The 18416-nt window shown below is 40.9% G+C and overlaps 1 protein-coding gene across 5 annotated transcripts in view; it reads left to right on the top strand.

Annotated features, from left to right (window-relative positions):
• reep1 (receptor accessory protein 1) overlaps positions 1 to 14394 on the top strand; it is an 80794-nt gene extending 66400 nt beyond the window's left edge. For 2 of the 5 annotated variants that reach the window (XM_043704742.2, XM_043704904.2), the window contains 3 exons: positions 3184 to 3219; positions 9808 to 9953; positions 10455 to 14394. In XM_043704742.2, the coding sequence (XP_043560677.1) occupies positions 3184 to 3219; positions 9808 to 9953; positions 10455 to 10526 (254 nt within the window). In that variant the 3' untranslated portion in view covers positions 10527 to 14394. The remainder of the gene's footprint in view (positions 1 to 3183; positions 3220 to 9807; positions 9954 to 10454) is intronic. The other 3 variants (XM_043704827.2, XM_087991279.1, XM_087991281.1) reach the window with 2 other exon arrangements.
• Positions 14395 to 18416: the final 4022 nt, after the last annotated feature.

The following is an 18416-nucleotide window of genomic DNA, read 5'->3' as shown; positions in this document are numbered from 1 at the left end:
ACAAAATAGTTAACATTAGCAGCTGTACACAGAGAAACAGCAATTTTACACGGGAGGGGAATGGCAAAACCAGGTCCCAAACCCTACCGTTCAACCAGTTTTCAGGGAAATGAGGACAAACCTCAAATCCTAGTTTCAATCACAAAACAATATCAAGTGCATAAGACAATTCGATTACAGAAAAAACATTGCATAAAATACAGACCCCCCCCCCAGAAACCCAGCAAGCCCTCGTCCCTCCCACTTTCCAGCCACTCTAAGGCAGCCTGCCCCTATGCCCCTTCCGGCCCTCGGTCTGCCCTGACACATCTTCCGGCCACCTCTAGGACAGCCCGTCCTGCTTTACATCCCCAAGGACGACAGTGGTCAGGACGGCCTACCCACCTTCTGACTTCCCTAACCGCCCTTTGCATCTTCCAGCCACCTCTAGGGCAGCCCGCACCGGTGCCTGCCCGGTGTGACAGTGCTGAGGATGGCCTACTGACATTCCTGTTTATATCTGTCAGTCAGGGCTCCATGATTGGATCAGGTTAATAGCCCCCTCAGAGAATTCATATTTTATGATGTCCACCTGGCTGACCTAGTTACAATCACTACACCGCCAATATGGAGGAGTTACATAGGCAACCCCAGCCATGGATGTAGGAGACCCCCTCCTCCATTCCTCACTGAATTTGAACTTGACTTTTTTTCATTGCTCCTCCTACACCAGCTCATCTAGATTTTCTTCCTGATAGGAAATGCCTGTCCCTCCACATTCTTCTTTGTGTCAATATACTTTATATTAAAGGAAATGATTGGAAGTGACAAGGTCAGTACTTATTTCCCATTCCCAATTGCCCTTCTATTGAATGGCTTGCTAGACCATTCCAGAGGACAGATTAAAGTGGTGCTGGAAAAGCACAGCAGGTCAGGCAGCATCCGAGGAGCAGGAAAATCAACATTTCGGGCAAAAGCTCTTCATCAGGCTTTGACCCGAAACGTCGATTTTCCTGCTTCTCCAATGCTGCCTGACCTGCTGTACTTTTCCAGCACCACTCTAATCTTGATTCAAATCTCCAGCATCTGCAGTACTCACTTTCACCTAGCTCATTCCAGAGGACAGTTAACTACCAATCGTATTGCTGGAGACAAGAAACCCCAGAGAACTGCAGATGTTCAAAACCAGAAATTGCTGGAAATACTCAGCGGGTCTGGCAGCATCCGTGCAGAGGAAGCAAAGTTGATGTTTCAGGTTCAGTGACCTTTCTTCAGAGGCAATTACTGATTTTGTTTCATATTTCTGTAGATCTGGATTCACATGTTGGTCAAACCAAGTAAGGACAGCAAATTTCCTTCCTAAAGGACATTAGTTAATCAGACGGGGTTTTAATGACAATCAACAATATTTTTCATAGTCGAAAAGTGTGGTGCTGGAAAAACACCGCAGGCCAGGCAGCATCCGAGGAGCAGGAGAATCAACATTTTGGACATAAGCCCTTAGTCCCCAGTGTTGAGGTTGGCTTTCATTTCCAGGTCTTTTATTTGTTGAATTTAACTTCCACAGGCTTCCATAAACCATGTCTCCTGAGCATTAGTATGAGCTTCTGGATTATTAGTCTGGGACATTATCTTTGTGCCTCATCTCTTCCCGATGGCCAAGTCCTATAGGAACAAATGCATCCCACATTACCGAGTCACTTATTGTCATAGCATTCCACACTTGGGATCAGCAGGGGAACAATGTTCAGCTTTAAAGAAAAGAATTTGTGGACGCAATGTTCCAGTGGTATTATCGCTGGAACTATTAATCCAGAACCTTAGTTAGTGTTTGACCCGTGTTTGAATCCTGCCATGGCAGATGGTGGAATTTGAATTCAATTCGGATTTAACTCTGAGTTTAAGAATCTACTGATGATCATGAAAATATTGCCAACAAGAACAGAAATTGCTGGAAAACTCAGCAGTCTGTGGAGAGAGAGAGAGAGAGAGAGAGAGAGAAAAGAGTTAATGTTTCGGGTCCAGTGGCCCTTCTTCAGAACTGATGGTAGCGAAGAAAACATTTTTTAAGCAGAAGATAGGATGAGTGAATTGGGTAAGGAGTAAACAATAGGTGGAGATAGAACCCAAAATGAGAGAACAACAGTTGGTTAGACCAAGAATTGATGATAACCAGAAGGCTGTAGAGCTGTGTTTCTGCATCACCCTGTTCCCTGACCAATGTGACAGTCTCAGGCTTGCTGCAGTGCTCCAGCAAAGCTCAGCACAAGCTGGAACAATAAAAACCTCATTTTCTGCTTGGGAACCCTGGAGCCTTCTGGACTGAATATAAAATTCAACAATTTTAGGGCTTGAGACACCTTCTCCCATGTACTTACCCCAACCCTCACACACCAGGCCTTGTTATCTCATGAGATGGAAATGTGTTGCTGGAGAAGCGCAGCAGGTCAGGCAGCATCTAGGGAACAGGAGAATCGACGTTTCGGGCATTAGCCCTTCTTCTTCGGCTAATGCCCGAAACGTCGATTCTCCTGTTCCCTAGATGCTGCCTGACCTGCTGCGCTTCTCCAGCAACACATTTCCATCTCTGATCTCCAGCATCTGCAGACCTCATTTTCTCTTGTTATCTCATGGCCTGCTGTTGTACACAAACTATTGTTAGCCACTTATTGTCCCTATTAGCAGCCATTCATTTTTCTAGGCTGATTGTTATCCACTTCTTTGTCTGTTCAACTGTTCTTCTTTTTCATTGGGCTCTATCTCCACCTATCCCCATGTCTGCATGGGCTTCCTCTGGGTGCTTTGGCTTCTTCTGACAATGTAAGAGTGTGCAGGTTAGGTGGGCTGGCTAGGGTAAAAACAGGGGAGTAGGTCTGAGTGGGATGTTCTTCAGAAGGATCAGGGCAGACTTGATGGGCCGAATAGCCTCTTTCTGCACTGTAGTGATTCTATGATTCTAAGTACAATATATCACTGTAAAAGTGAATGTGCTATTGTAGCATGGGAAGTTTGATTATTAAAATACAGCAGTGAGATGAACGAACGTGAATCACTTCCTGAAGGAGTACGTTGGTAAAGACAAGGTTTCAACTACTTCACAATGTTTATTGTTCATGTTTTCATGCCCTCTCGTTTGCTGATCTGCCAATTGTTTGATTTTGGTTGGTATGTGTTTTTCCTTTGATCTTACTGTTTCTTCCCCAGTTTTTAAAAACGGCATCATATTCAATTTCATAACAGGTAAGTACTTAAGATGTTGGGAATGAGGCTGTGGAATTCGTCCTGGCTCATTCAGTTTGAATTTTGGATTGTGCTGACTAATGTGGTGGCTGTAACTATATTGGAATTGGTTGGATTGAAAGATGGATTGGTAAATTAGAACCAATTTTACTAATACTCAGAGTAGCACGTTGGCTCAGTGGTTAGCACTGCCTCCTCACAGAGCCAGGTACCTGAGTTCAGTTCTAGCCTCGAGTGACTGTGTGAAGTTTGCATGTTCTTTCTGTTTCTGTGGGTTTCCTTCAGGTGCTCCAGTTTCCTCCCACGGTCCAAAGATGTGAATTGGCCATGCGAAATTGCCTATAGTGATCAGGGATGTGTAGGCTAGCTGCATTTGTCAGGGTAAATGTAGAGTAATAGGGTCAGGGAATGGGTCTGGGTGGGATACTCTTCAGAAGTTTAGGGTCATAGAGATGTTCAGCATGGAAGCACTCCCTTCGGTCCAACTCGCCCATGCTGACCAGGTATCTCAACCCAGTCTAGTCCCACCTGCCAGCACCAAACCCTTCCTATTCATATACCCATCCAGATGCCTTTTAAATGTTGCAATCGTACCAGCCTCCACCACATCCTCTGGCAGCTCATTTCATACACGTACCACCCTCTGAGTGAAAAAGTTGCCCCTTAGGTCTCTTTTATATCTTTCCCCACTCACCCTAAACCTATGTCTTCTAGTTCTGGACTCCCCCACCCCAGGGAAGAGATTTTGTCTATCCATGCCCCTCAAGATTTTATAAACCTCTATAAAGTCACCCCTCAGCTTCTGATACTCCAGAGAAAACAGCCCCAGCCTGTTCAGCCTCTCCCTATAGCTCAAATCCTCCAACCCTGGCAACATCTTTGTAAATCTTTTCTGAACCCTTTCAAGTTTCACAACATCCTTCCGATAGGAAGGTGACCAGATTTGCACACAATATTCCAACAGTGGCCGAACCAATGTCCTGTACAGCCGCAACATGACCTCCCCAACTCCTGTACTCAATACTCTGACCGATAAAGGAAAGCATACCAAATGCCTTCTTCACTATCCTATCTACCTGATGACTCCACTTTCAAGGAGCTATGAACCTGCACTCCAAAGTCTCTTTGTTCAGCAACACTCCCTAGGTCCTTACCATTAGTGTATAAGTCCTGCTAAGATTTGCTTTCCCAAAATGCAGCACCTCGCATTTATCTATATTAAACTCCATCTGCCACTTCTCAGCCCACTGGCCCATCTGATCATGATCCTGTTGTAATCTGAGGTAACCTTCTTCGCTGTCCACTACACCTCCAATTTTGGTGTCATCTGCAAACTTACTAACTATACCTCCTATGCTCGCATCCAAATCATTTGGTGTAGGTTGACCCACAATAATGTAGAGGAAGGAATCAGTGATAGTGAAGGTACAGAAATACATTTCCAAATCAGGATTGTGAGTGGCTTGGAGGGCAATTTGCAGGGTGAGGTTCCAATGTATCTGCTGTCCTTCTAGAGATGGTGGTGGTCAGTGAGACCTCTGCTCCTGGACTATCTGAGTTTTCTGAACTTGTCCTTGAGAAAACTTCCTACAGCCTGGCGCAAGCCTGTGTCTGAGGCAAAAGACTTAAGCATCTTTTACCAGCTGATATACAGAGAGGGAGGTTGACTGTTCACAGCAGACTGATTTTATAGCCTGGTAACTGTCGTGAAGTTAGATCTGTTCCTTACACTGGGTGGTACTGACCTCTTGCAGACTCTACTTCTGTTACATGTCAAGAGTTTAACAATATGACTCACAGGAGCATGTCAATCACAACTTTCTGTCCGAGTCTGAAAATAGTTCATGACAATACCTTCTTCAAAAGCAGTGAAACGCTTTCAGTGAAGTAGGAGCTCGGATTCATGGATTGAAGTTACAGTCGAAGTTGTCACAGAGAGCAGGTTTTTATAAAGCAAGGATGTTTAGTCAAAGGTTAATGCACAAACAGTGCTAAATATAGTAAGCTGAGTCAACTTATAAACGTCACAGTCCCAGCATGTTGTCCACGTCCTGCTTTCTGCAGAATTTAATGTGTTTAAGTGATCCTGCTTTTGCCAGAGTTCCAGAAACCCTTGGCCTGTTCCCTGGGTGATGTGCTGTGCTTGGAAACGCCCTCTTGTGGTGCGGACAGAATGCAGTCATTCCCTGTTTTTGACATTGTCATTGTGAGTTTGTCAAATGAAATGGCGATGGATTCCAGACACATTTCAACTCTTGAAGAGAACTAAAAGGAAATAATTTCCATTAAATCTCAGCTATTTGTGGAGATTGCAGGAGAGAAAGAAACAGCTAAATTAATAATAGGATTTGAAAAGGTTATGTTACAGAAGCCAGTTAATCCGGCTTTCACTGATTTAAGTTAAGACAGCAACTAAGATATGAGAATTGGCCTCAGCAATCAAAGTAGGAAAGTTGTCAGAGTTCCCATTCCTAAGCTTACAGTCGAGGGGACCATGCAGGACAGGTTTGGGGTTAAGTATCATGTACCTGAGACAGATGAACTATATAGAATGTAAGTGGTTGTAAAAAGCGTGTTAAGATTAGATGGGGACACGTGGAAGTAGTGGGAGGGGATTAGTGACTGATGGCCAGCAGCAAACTCAATGTGAATGAAGTGGGAAAACATTTTTTCAAATTTATTTTTACGTAGCAGCCTCTGGCAGTCCCTGTGAGGACCCCTCATTTCAGCTCACTGTCTGAGAAAGGCAGTGGATGCACAGCTTATGCTGTGGTGAGTTATGGTCACACATGGGAATACATCCCGAAAGTGGCATTGGAACCCTGGCTTTTGGGAATTAGCCTGGTGTTAATTAGAGATGAGCTCCAGGCCATCTTAACCATGCTGGTGTGCAGCACTCATCTAACATAAAATCTGCACAAACAAACAGGCCACATTGGAGTCGTCAATGCCCATCTCTTGCCCAATGGACAGGCAGAGCTGACCTAACTTCCAGGCCTCAAAAACTCCAAGCTTACACAAAGAGAAAGTTCATGTATCTGCTCTTAATCTTTAACTACATCTGCATGAATGAGATGAGTTTGTTCTAACAGCTGTCGTCAACAGCAGAGATTGAAACTAATTGTGTAAGGCATTCATTTTGCCTATAGACTAATGTAAACTTGTGTTACGATTACTAACAGATAGTGAGTTTTGAGAAGATTTGTAGCTCAGGTTAAGGTTCTGGATGTACATTTGCTTGCTGAGCTGGAAGGTTTCTGCTGAACCTTCCAGCACAGTGAGCAAACTAATATCCATTACTAACAGGTGCCTGAGTTGCTGAAAATGATACCATGTGGTTGCAACTGTTTATGTTAATAATTGTTTAAATTAAATGAAATACATTGATGAGTTTGCTTATTGTCAGTATTTCCATTAAAAACTCCATTACTATTTAGTCTCCACTGCTATCCCCTCTACTTGCCCCATTCCCAGCTAATAGGTTGGGAGTCAGCCATGTTGAGGGTGATGAGGGGCAAGATCTCCGTATCTGCCCCATAAAAATTTAATGCTCTTTCCTGGGAGGAAGTATTGCCCTAGAGACCAGCCTGTTAAGTGGATGGCTGGGACCTATGTAATGTCAGCAACCATAACCTGGGCCAGAAGCCATTGCTGGAGCTACATGTTGAGAATTCCAGCTAAGTCCCAATTTGGGGTCTCAGTGAGGGGGAAGAGGCTTGAGAGCGGAGGCTGGGTTCAAGAAGCTTAAGAGGAGGTCAAAGAGAGATGATTTTCAGTGGATGCCTCTGTTAGGCCCACGGTGCCCATTCCCCACACATGACTTAATTCTGCTCCTATATCTTATGGTGTTTTTACAATTTTATTGTCAACTAGTTTGGACTATTGTCAACAATATGGGTAATAACATGCAGAGGGATCAAGGGGTGCCCTGGAATTATTAGGGTTCCAATTGCGTTTTGGTTTGAAGAACTGGTGTCACTTCTATTGGTAAGTATTAGTTTGATGTTAAAGAACTTTCAACATACTGTTCATCTCTTTTGATTTTTAAAATTATAAGTAGTATGTACTTTTAAATGAGATAACAATGTTTTTTAACGTAAGATTTATCTTTGATGGGATGTAGCCTGTCAGTGGGTGGGACAGATCAATTGCTGGGAGAGACAGAGCCCAGATTGCTCGGCTTGGCTTGTGCTGAGGGAGCTGATCTCGGGCCAGGTGTCATATTGGGCATCACAATCAACTCTGGCACCCCAAGGTTATGGTTGGGGCGGGAGCATATCAAACAGATTTTAAAACGGAGTAAACCTTTGCTGAAAGGCATAGTACCCGTGTCATGTAAATCTGGGTTAAGCAAAGACAAATAAACCCATGTCCAGAATCACGCTTGAGTAACAGTGACATGTTCAAGCTAACAGAAATATGAAGCCATATGCTAGCAGCAAGGAGTCAATGCATTCTGGAGTGTGGAGTGTTTATTGTAATATAACCATATCATATTACATCTTTGCTTTCTTTTTCCATTTCTTCATCAACAATCTGGAACACCTTTGTGAGTTTTACCAGTCTGCATGACCTGTTTTTAGTCATTAAACAATTAAAATGCGGCTGCCCATTGTCTATAATAGATATGTTCCTTTATTAGCTGCTGGGGAGTGCTGGTGAATGGTATTGGTGCACGATCATTGTGGTAGTGATTGCTGTAATTATGAAATACCAAAATAAAAACTTAGTTTTACTGTCCTTGCTCATGGCATGAGGCAAGTTGTCCAACATAGCTTCAAGCTTTTTAATCAATGATTTTCTTTAGCCATTTTTCTGTAACAATACATTGATTGTGCAATTGTTATTTAAACAAATCATGTTCCAGATATATTTAGATTCCATTTTATTCAGACTGATTCAACAACACTATCTCAAGATATACTGTAGAATAGATGCGCTTGTGTGTCTTGCTGCTTTCCCTGTGCTCAGGGTTGCCATGGATGCTTATGCAAGCAGGATAAATTCTTGGAGAAACTCAGCAGGTCCTGACCTCATCTGTGGAAAGAGGATCAGTTAATATTTCGAGTCAAGTGACCCAGGTCATTTTCCCAGGGTAGGGTAGTCCAAAACTAGAGGACATAGCTTTAAGGTGAGAGGGGAAAGATTCAGAAGGGACATGAGGGGTAACTTTTTCACTCAGCGGATGATGTGTGTATGGAAAGAGTTGCCAGAGGAAGTGGTGGAGGCTAGTACATTTACAACATTTAAAAGGCATTTGGATGGGTATATGAATAGGGAGGTTTAGAGGGATATGGGCCAAAAGCTGGCAAAATGGGACTAGGTCAGATTGGGACGTCTGGTCTGTGCAGACTAGTTGTTTCCATGCTGTATATCTCCGTGACTCTATGATCCTTCTTCAGAACTAGACTCGAAATGTTACCTCTGCTTCTTCTCTGCAAATGTTGCCAGACTTGCTGAGTTTCTCCAGCAATTTCTGTTTTTGGTTCAGATTTCCTGCATTTGCATTGTTTTGTTTTTTATTAGGATAAAGTCTTCTCCGTTTCTGCTGAAAACTGGCAATTTCACTCATAGCTGTCTCAATTTTACAATTGCTACCAAACCGGTGTTTGATTTGTTTAAATTTTTGGGTTACTCAGTGTTTGTCAGTGAGATTACAGTGCCTTTACCCCTTACAGTAAGATAATTGAATTTGAATAAATTCCTTGGCTGAAGCTGTAATACCTCTGATATGTCAGACATCTCCTGCCAGTTGCCTCACATCCATTTTAAAGTGATGGTGCCCCTTTTAATTTGCTCATACATAATAATGACCCTTTGTAATGTACAGTCATTGCTGCAAATGGTGCAAATAGACTAAATAGTTGTAGTGCAGCTTTAAAGGGGAAAGTGCGTTCTGTTGAGCTGTTGCAAAATTGGCAGAAAGTAGATACAGCAAGGGCGAACCAGGCATGAGAGAGATTTGGAGATTTACTCAAATGATAACATAGGTGGTGGAACTCAAGTTTTGTGGAGAGACTAGAAAGGAATCGTTTAAGGGAGATTTAATTGAGATTTTAATTGGCTCAGATGTAATGAGCCAAATGGCTGTAAGATTTTATTATGCAATTCAGCTTTATTAAAATTGCATTTACAATTGCACAGAGTTTATGATGTGCGAACAGACCGTTCAGTCCAATTGGTCTGTGTCAGTATTTATGCTCCACATGAGCATCCTCCTATTTTACTTCAGCTCATTCAGTCACCTTTTGATTCACTTTAAAAAAATTAAAATTTGTTCTTGGGCTGTGCATGTCAATGGCAAGTTTGTAATTACTCATATTTTCACGTTAAATCGTTGCATTACAGTATTTAATTCATTTTAGAGTTTTGTCTTCACCATGTTATCTGGAATATATTTTCAGAAATAGATCACTTTTCATGTGAAAAGCTTTCAATAATTGCGTTTTCAACATAACCACTGAACATGCTGGGCTTCTGTTCTTAGAAGCCATTAAGTAGCCTTGAAATCATTATTAAATATTTTCTTTGTTTTATTTTTGCATTATATTTGTTCATCTCTTAGCTGGTTAACTGGACACTAAAAAGGTGATGAAGTCAATATTGATCAGGGTCCAAGGGCAGATGACGAGCAAAATAAGAAAAAATCAGTTGAGGATTCTGATGATGAGATAACAGGAGCTGTGCTCAAACGCCCCCATAAACCACATAGAAAAAAGGTGGAACGTTCTGAGGTATGACACTGGACCTGCTATGTGTAGTTACCTCATGAGTGGGTTAATAATGAACCATCCAGTCAATCAAAGGCCATCTTTCAAGTGGATCTCTTTATTTCATGTCTTTTTTTTAATAGTAATTCAATATTATGCACTAAAACTGCCAAATGTAGGAGTAAAGCCTTGGCCTGAAGGTTTTATCAAAAATGTTTCCTCTAAATTTGAGAAACTGGCTGCTCCTTGTCAAGTGGAGTGAAAATAATTCCATTGCAAATCTATTTGTCGAACTTGCCTGGTACTGTCACTTTAATTGATGAACCAGTGAACCTTGAACTATTTCCAACCAATGTGGCTTCAATTTAGCATTAATATCATCAGTCACAATTAAAGTCAAAACACTTTAGAGCAGAGGATCATAAGAAAGAGGCTCAGGTCTGGGTCATATAGTCCATTGAGTCTGTTATGCCGTCCATGTCTGATCAGAGTGGTCTTAACTCCATTTTTTACTGTTCTCTATAGGTAGAGCCAAGACACCCTAAGCCCCCTCCCAGAAAGAGAAGTACCACAATCTGCACCAGTGAATTCATGTGACAGTGAAGCCAGAGTCATCAGAATATAGTCACCTGGATTCAACCTTTAGTTTTACTGTCCTGCCTTCACGAGCCAAGCAATGTGTGACACACTGGGAAACATGAAGAAACCACTGCCTGGGAAGTACTTCACATTTTCCACAGATGCCTTCAGCGCCTACTTATAAGTATATTCTGCATCAAAATATGTTTTCTTTTCTTTGTTTGCACTACACACCATGATGAAACAAAGTTCAGAGTGAGGCTGAATTGAAATGTTTGTGAGTCCAGCGTGTTTTCTTTTTTTTTTGTGTGAGAACATTCCAGCGCTTCTGTAGTACTTGAACGATTGGAATTAGTTCCGTTGCTTCGGAACAATCTAGGATAAAATGTTTTCAGAGCTTTCAGCTAGTATTTATGTACACAGGGCTATCTGCTCTATTGTATGCAGGTTTATCTATTATATCATACACAAGTACATCTGTAATTCAGTATATAGGCACGTATGCTATTTTGTTCAAACATTTCAAACACCATTATGTACAAAAGTCTCATCAACTCCATATCAAACAGGATAGCATCTCTATTGAAATAGATATAAGAATTTGACAAATTCTTGTTCATTAATATGTCTATTACACTGCAGACAGACATGTATTATGCAGTGCAAAAGTGTGTCTGATCTAATGTACATGTTTATAAATGTTGCATAATACACAGGTATCTATTGTGAAGTGTGTGCAGTGTATCTGTTGCATTGTACACAGGTATATCCACTGTATTGTGCTCAGGTATATCTGTTGTAGTTGAGTTAGATGTATTTGTTGGCTAAATTAAAACTCATAAGCACATTGTGCACAAAATTAAGGCAGTAAAGCTGACAAGGCTATCAGGATTATGTTTCTTTTCAGGATGAACCTTTTGTGATTCTTGTACTATTGACAATGACAGTAAAGATTCTAAATTAGCACCAAAATACAAATCACAGCAGATTTTATGTTTACTCCTGGAACAGCGTTCCCTGTTCACTGCTGGGTAATGATCATACAACAGAATCCATTCTGAAACATAACGAATCAACTTCCTCTCTCAACTCTCTTATCGTGTTCCCTCACGTCACATTTACCAAATAGCAGTCAGGATTCATCATTTAGTAAGAGGATTACATGGCCAAGTACTGATTTTTATTTTGAGATGGCAAGGAAGAAGTGAATCAAGAATGAAATAATTTGGGAACATAGGATTAGGCCATTCAATCACTCAAGCCTGTTCTAACATTCAGTTACATCATGGCAGATCTGTACTTCAACTCTACTTACCCACATCTTTCAATTGCAGTTTTGAGATTTAACGTACTCCTTCCTTTTGAGGCCTGATCAGAGTTTGCAATGTTTATGATTAAAAAGTTTAGCTGAACGGGAGGGAGGGGGACGCTATTAGAACATTAGTGTACAAACAACAAAGTAATGGAATAATGCAGGTAATCCCTAATTTTTGAGTGTCAGACATTTTATATTTATAATTGTTCATATTCCTGCAGGAATATTTAGAATACCATGTAGATAGCTTTGTTTTCAAATCAAAAAACGACCACAACAGACTTTCCTGTTTGTTTCTCTTGGTGAAAATAAGCAGGTGCGGTTACAGGAATATGGGTGAGCTGAATATGATTGTCCTGCTGTAACCATTTCCCTGTAATCAGTTTCTGTATAAAATTTACTGATGTTTGTAATATCGCAAGAGCCTCTTTGAATCATACCGCTAGTGTCAACTAGTGTTGTTAGAAGTATCATAATCACAGTCTAAACATTTCAAACACCATTATGTACACAAAAGTCTCATCAACTCCATATCAAACAGGTTAGCATCTCTATTGAAATAGACATAAGCATTTGACAAATTCTTGTTCATTAATATGATAGTAGCATATTGAACAATAAATATATAATCCTTGGAATTTTGTGACTATTCAATAAAATGTATGTCCTCTCCCTTTACCTTCCCTCTTCCTTTATGACATGCAAAGTTCTTCTGAGCCTGAGTTAGAAGGTTGTGGATTCATGTCCTGTATCAGGGTCTTGAACAGAGAATCCAGACTGATGCTGTATTAGAATAATGAGTGAATGGTGCATTACTGGAGGTTCTATCTTCTGAATCAGAGGCCCAAGGTGGGATTTAATAGGGCAGTGGTCAGTCCATTCACAAGCTGAAAAATGTGGGTAGGGCTGCCCCAGGTGGTTTTGGAAACACCAATTGCAATTTTCGAGTACCCTGTTTTGGGGGTTGAGTATATGTGCCACTGAGAGAGATTCTAGTCATCACTGGTACTGCAAATCTGCAGTGAAGAGTCGTCAACTTTTGATTAGAACATTCGTAAAGTTTTCATCATGTGACCTTTTCCAATATTTCTATAACTGACATATAAACGTGGACAAACGATAAAGATTTTTTTGTTCCTCTGGGTCATTGCTTGGAGTAGTGTTCAGGATTAATCATCACGGCAGTCAATCCTATGGAGAAGGCTCAAGACAATGCTTGCCTCCAAGGTGCTTCTCCAGGAAGGATCCCGATAGTTTGTTCTCTTCACTGGTAAAATACCAGTGGCAGAGGACAGTGACGGGTACGTTAGCCTTTGATATCCCAATCTAATTTTATGTCTCATAAGATGTCAAGTGAACCAGATTTAAAAGGGAAAGAAAGTTTGGGTAAGGGTGGACGGCTAAGAATGTATCAAAACTCAATTTGAAGCCAAGTCAGGTTATTTTTCAGGTTCAAGCCTTGTTGGAAGGGACTCAGTCGGGATTCCATACAGGTGAAACCCAAATTATGGCAGACTAGGAACTTGAGGACTGTAATTGTTTGAGACTACAGGTAGTGGCATTGTGTTGCAGATGGTTTATTTAATATACTGTAGTCCATAAGCTTTGAACATGGAGAAGTTATCAAATCTTCTTTAAATTTAATAAACTTCAAAACAGCTCCAGTTTGCATTGATGATTGCATACCCTCCCAAGTAATTGTGACATTATTAAAACAATTCTTTGCACAAAACTGCTTTTACATGTTGCATGTTTTCCATCGATGTATTTTAAATACTCAATTGTGTGGCTCAAAGAAAATGAGTAGTTAAGGTTTATACTAGTGTCTCGGGTTTCTTGTTTGGTAATGTGTTTAGTCGACAGACATTCCCTTTAATATGTAGATTGCTATTTAACTAGCATTTCTTGCTTGTGATGAATCTTGTGTAGTTTAGTATCCCTTAGTTAGTCACTTTAGCAATTTAGTGTTACCTTTTGGACAGGTTGATGTCTTCCAATGAAACATTAAATTAACACCTCATCTCGCCCTCTCTAATATGATGTAAAAGATCCTACACTATGATTACTAGCTAGGGCAGAAATGTTTGCCATGGTGTCCTGGCCAATATTTATCCTTCAATCAATATCTGAAAATACTCTATCTGGGTGCTGTATGAGGGACCTTGCTGTGTGCAAATTAGCTGCTGCATTTCTTACATTACAACAGTGAACACGCTTCAAAGGACGCTTTGTTCACTGTAAACCTCTTTCAGACTTACAGAGGGCATGAAAGGCACTATTTAGATACAAATCTATATTTATTATCCATGTCAAATTAGAAACTGCATCAAGTTTATTCTATAGCAATGATCCAGCACAAAAGTCTTAAAACCATATCACTCCTAACACTGTATGGAACGTAAATTACTCTTTGCAGACTATGAATCTTTTGTCTTACCTACAATCATCACTTTCTATATCAGTTGATTTGTGCATATGGAAAACAATTATATTCAGAGCAAACTTTTTTGTTGCTAACTGAAATCTGCATGACTTTTAACATTGCTGGTTTTTTTTTTCCAAATTGGGAAACCTAGGTGAATGTCTGAAACTAAGGCTGAAGAGAGTAGAAGAGATGATTGGAAGCATAAAGATGTAGCTTTAGGCTTGGATTTCCTAGAATGTACTTGTTGAATTATTTTGTCCAGTGCTGCTGACCCCCTTAACTGAGTTAGTTTTTCCAACTAACACTGCCAATATAGTGGAACCATACGTCAATCATTTTGAGCCACCAAGGGGCAATATTGCTTAAATGGTAAGGAATGAAGCAGAAACTGCATTATAAATTCAATAAAACAGCATTTATTGTCCATCCTTAACTGGCATTGAAGGATACTGCTTGGGGATGTACAATAAATGCTGACCTAGCCAGCAATGCCCACAATGCATAAATGATTTTTTTTTAAAAAGTTAGCTCGTGACACCATTTGGGACGGGGACATTCTCTTAACCCTATGTAGGGACTCTCAAAAATAACTCACTAAACATTTGTCCCTTTTTGGAATTGTTCAACTGAATTTTGGTGTTTGTAACTTTCTACCCAAATACCACTGGGAGCGGCTGTTCAGTAGTGATAATTTCTTTGCTTCTGGTGAATACTAACGAGTGCCAGGAAGTCTTGCTTATTTCTATTGGGATAACTTAATGCTTCTTAATATGTTTTAAGTCATTGAGTAAGACACAATGGTCAGGATTTTGTTCTTGTGAACAGAGCAAACAGTCCTGGAAAATAACTTTAGAAGGTGATAAGGCTGAATGCATGCAAGTAGAATTAGTTTGGAAAATGAAATGTGCCGAAGAAATGTGTATTTTAGCCAGAAATGTCATAAAACATCACCTTTCATATTTAAAAATCATTTCATACTTATGCATCCACAATGTGTCTTACAGATCTTTTCTAAAGCTTGTCTGAATAAACTAGATTTATTGGAGGTTTACTGGATTTTAAACAGGACAGTGGATTGATAATCTCATTATGACTCCAACTTCCCTTTTCCCAGCAGACCAGGCCTTTATCAGGCTACTGGCATTTAAATTCCTCAGTGTCCCAAGCTCAGATGGTATGGTAGAATAGAGAAGCCAAAAGGTTTACAGACTATCCTCTGTCCTCATCAGAATATATAAATTTAGCTGTAGACACCTATCAGGCACTTAGGAATTTCAAAAACTTGCCAAAGCCCAGGAGCAAGGGTAAGAGAGTGGGTGTGAAGGAGGATTAGTAGGTCAGAGACACAGTGTGTGAATCTGTAGTGGCCTATAATGTTATACAGTAATCCTGCTCTGTCCAACTCAAAAAAATCTAATAAATTTTGAAGCCTTTTCTTTAGAAGGATTTTAGCCCTTAGGAAGGGATGTTGGGCTCCAAAAGATACGAAAATCCAAATTAGATCTTAATTATCACAAGTTTCAAACTTGAGAAAACAAAACTTAAATCCAGGTCTGAAGTAAGCACCACAACCTCATGTCACCATTAAAATAAGGTCTGTAACTAATTTCAGATGACTGCCAAGCTCACCTATAAAACACGGTGACAAATTGAGTAGATACTTGTGTAGACTGTGTGGAGTTTGCACATTCTCCCTGTGTCTGCGTGGGTTTCCTCCCACAGGCCAAAGATGTGCGGATAAGGTGAATTGGCCATGCTAAATTGCCCATAGTGTTAGGTTAATTAGTCAGAGGGAAATGGGTCTGGGTGGGTTACTCTTCAGAGGGGCGGTGTGGACTGGTTGGGCCGAAGGGCCTGTTGCCACACTGTAGGGAATCTAATTTAATGGGGTGGCTCAGTGGTTAGCACTGCTGCCTTACAGCACCAGAGTCCCAGGTTCGATTCTAGCCTCGGGTGACTGTCTGTGTGGAGTTTGCACATTCTCCCCGTGTCTGCGTGGGATTCCTCAGTTTTCCTCCCACAGTCCAAAGATGTGCGGATTAGGTGAATTGGCCATGCTAAATTGTCCATAGTGTTAGTTGCATTAGTCAGAGGGAAATTGGTTTGGGTGGGTTACTCTTCAGAGGGGTGGTGTGGACTGGTTGGGCCGAAGGGCCTGTTTCCACACTATTGGGAATCTAATCTAATCTACTTGAACTCCCAGATAGATCTGGCAGGGTCTTCTGCAATGTTAAATTGTTTGTTGTTGCACTCTTTTTCATATAATGGACATTAGATTCCATTGCTCCCTAACTCTGCATTTTGGTCCATTGGGTTATTGCTGGAAGTAGCAGAATTCTGCTAATGGGGCAATGAGTAATCCCACTATCCTTCATTTGATGCCAGATTAGATCAAAGATGCTAATACTAGATAAAGTGAACACAGAAGATGGGTCTGAAATTGCAATTCTACAAGCTACATTGTCAAAATGTTAAACAAATTCTAGGAAGCGTATGGTAGAATAGCAGGTATGAACCACAGTTGCTAGCTCCAGTGTAAATCAAACAATTGCACAGTCATGTGATGAGATAAAAATAGACTCCTCCTGTTTTGAAATTTGTAAGCTTAACATGAGGTATAATAGAATTAATCAAGAATACGTTACACTATCTTTTCAAAGTTAGGATTTAAAATGATATTTTTAATGGATGAAAATCACCAGACAAAGTAAACACAAAAGTTTCCTTCCCTACAAGACTAGAGGTTTGGGCTTTTACAACATTTCAATAACTCCATGATTGTTTTACTGATACCAGATTCTATTTTCAAATTTTAAAATGAAAGGAATTCAATTTCTCAAGGTGGGATTCAAATTCGTATTCTGTGGATTACTAATTCAATAATATTATCTATGTTCATGGTATTCCACCACAATCTGCAACGTCATGAACCAGCATGTCCCCCCACTCAACCATTACCATCAAGCCCAGGAGAGCAACCCTGGTTCAACACAGAGTGCAGGAGGCCAGGCCAGGAGCAGCACCAGACAGATGTAAAAATGTGGTATCAACCTGGTGAAGTAATAAACAGAACTACTTGTGTGCCAAACAGCATAAGCAGTGAGTGATAGACTGAGTTGTGATCTCACAACTAACAGATCAGATCTAAGTTCTGCAGTCCTGCCACAGGTCGTGGACAATTAAACAACTCATTCAAGGAGAAGGTTCCACAAACATCCCTATCCTCAATGATGAGACAGCCCACTCCATCAGTGTAAACGATAAGGCTGAAGCATTTGCAGCAATTTTCAGCCAGAAATGCCAAGAGGATGATCCATCTAGGCTTCCTCTAGTGGCCCCCAGCATCGCAGTTACTGGTCTTCAGTCAGGGCTCTTCTAGCAGTAGTAGTGTCAATACCTCTAGCCCAAGTCCTACCTACACCAGAGGTGTGTTATAACATTCTTGAACAGGTTGATCAGAACATTTAAAATAAATAGTCTTCAGTCAATTTGATTCACTCCATGTGACATCAAAAAATGGTTAGAGGCATTGGATGCTGCAAAGGCTTTGGGCTCTGACAACATTTCAGCAATAGTACTGAAGACTTGTGCTCCAGAACTTGCCGCTCCCCATGTCAAGCTGTTCCAGTACAACACTGACATCTAACCAACATTGTAGAAAATTGTCCAGATAATCTTGTACAAAAAAAAGCAGGACAAATCCAACCCAGCCAATTGCCACCCCATCAGTTTAATCTCGATCATCAGTAAAGTGATGGAAGCTGTTATCAACAGCACAACCAAGCAGCACCTACTCAGTAATAACCTGCTCAGTGTGGCCCAGTTTTGGTTCTGCCAGTGCTGCTCAGATCCTGACCTCATTACAGCTTTGGTTCAAACATGGACAAAAGAGCTGAATTTCAGAGGTGAGGTGAGAGTGACAGCCCTTGACATTTGACTGAAAAGTGGCATCAAGGAGCTCTGGCAAAACTGGAATTAATGGGTATCGGGAGCAAACTTGCTACTGGTTGGAGTAATACCTGGTTGTTGGAGATCAGTCATTTCAGCAGGAGTTCCTCAGGGTAGTGTCCTTGGCCCAAACTTTCTCAACTGCTTTATCATAAGTCAGAAGTGGGAGTCGCTGATAATTGCTGAATATTCAGCACCATTTGTGACTCCTCAGATACTG

This window comes from Chiloscyllium plagiosum, unplaced genomic scaffold (assembly GCF_037043375.1).
Source record: "Chiloscyllium plagiosum isolate Xiang-an unplaced genomic scaffold, Cpla_swu_hap1 HiC_scaffold_1, whole genome shotgun sequence".
Lineage (NCBI taxonomy): Eukaryota > Metazoa > Chordata > Chondrichthyes > Orectolobiformes > Hemiscylliidae > Chiloscyllium > Chiloscyllium plagiosum.
Note: the sequence above shows the minus strand (reverse complement) of the source record. Positions and strands in the feature narration are given on the sequence as shown.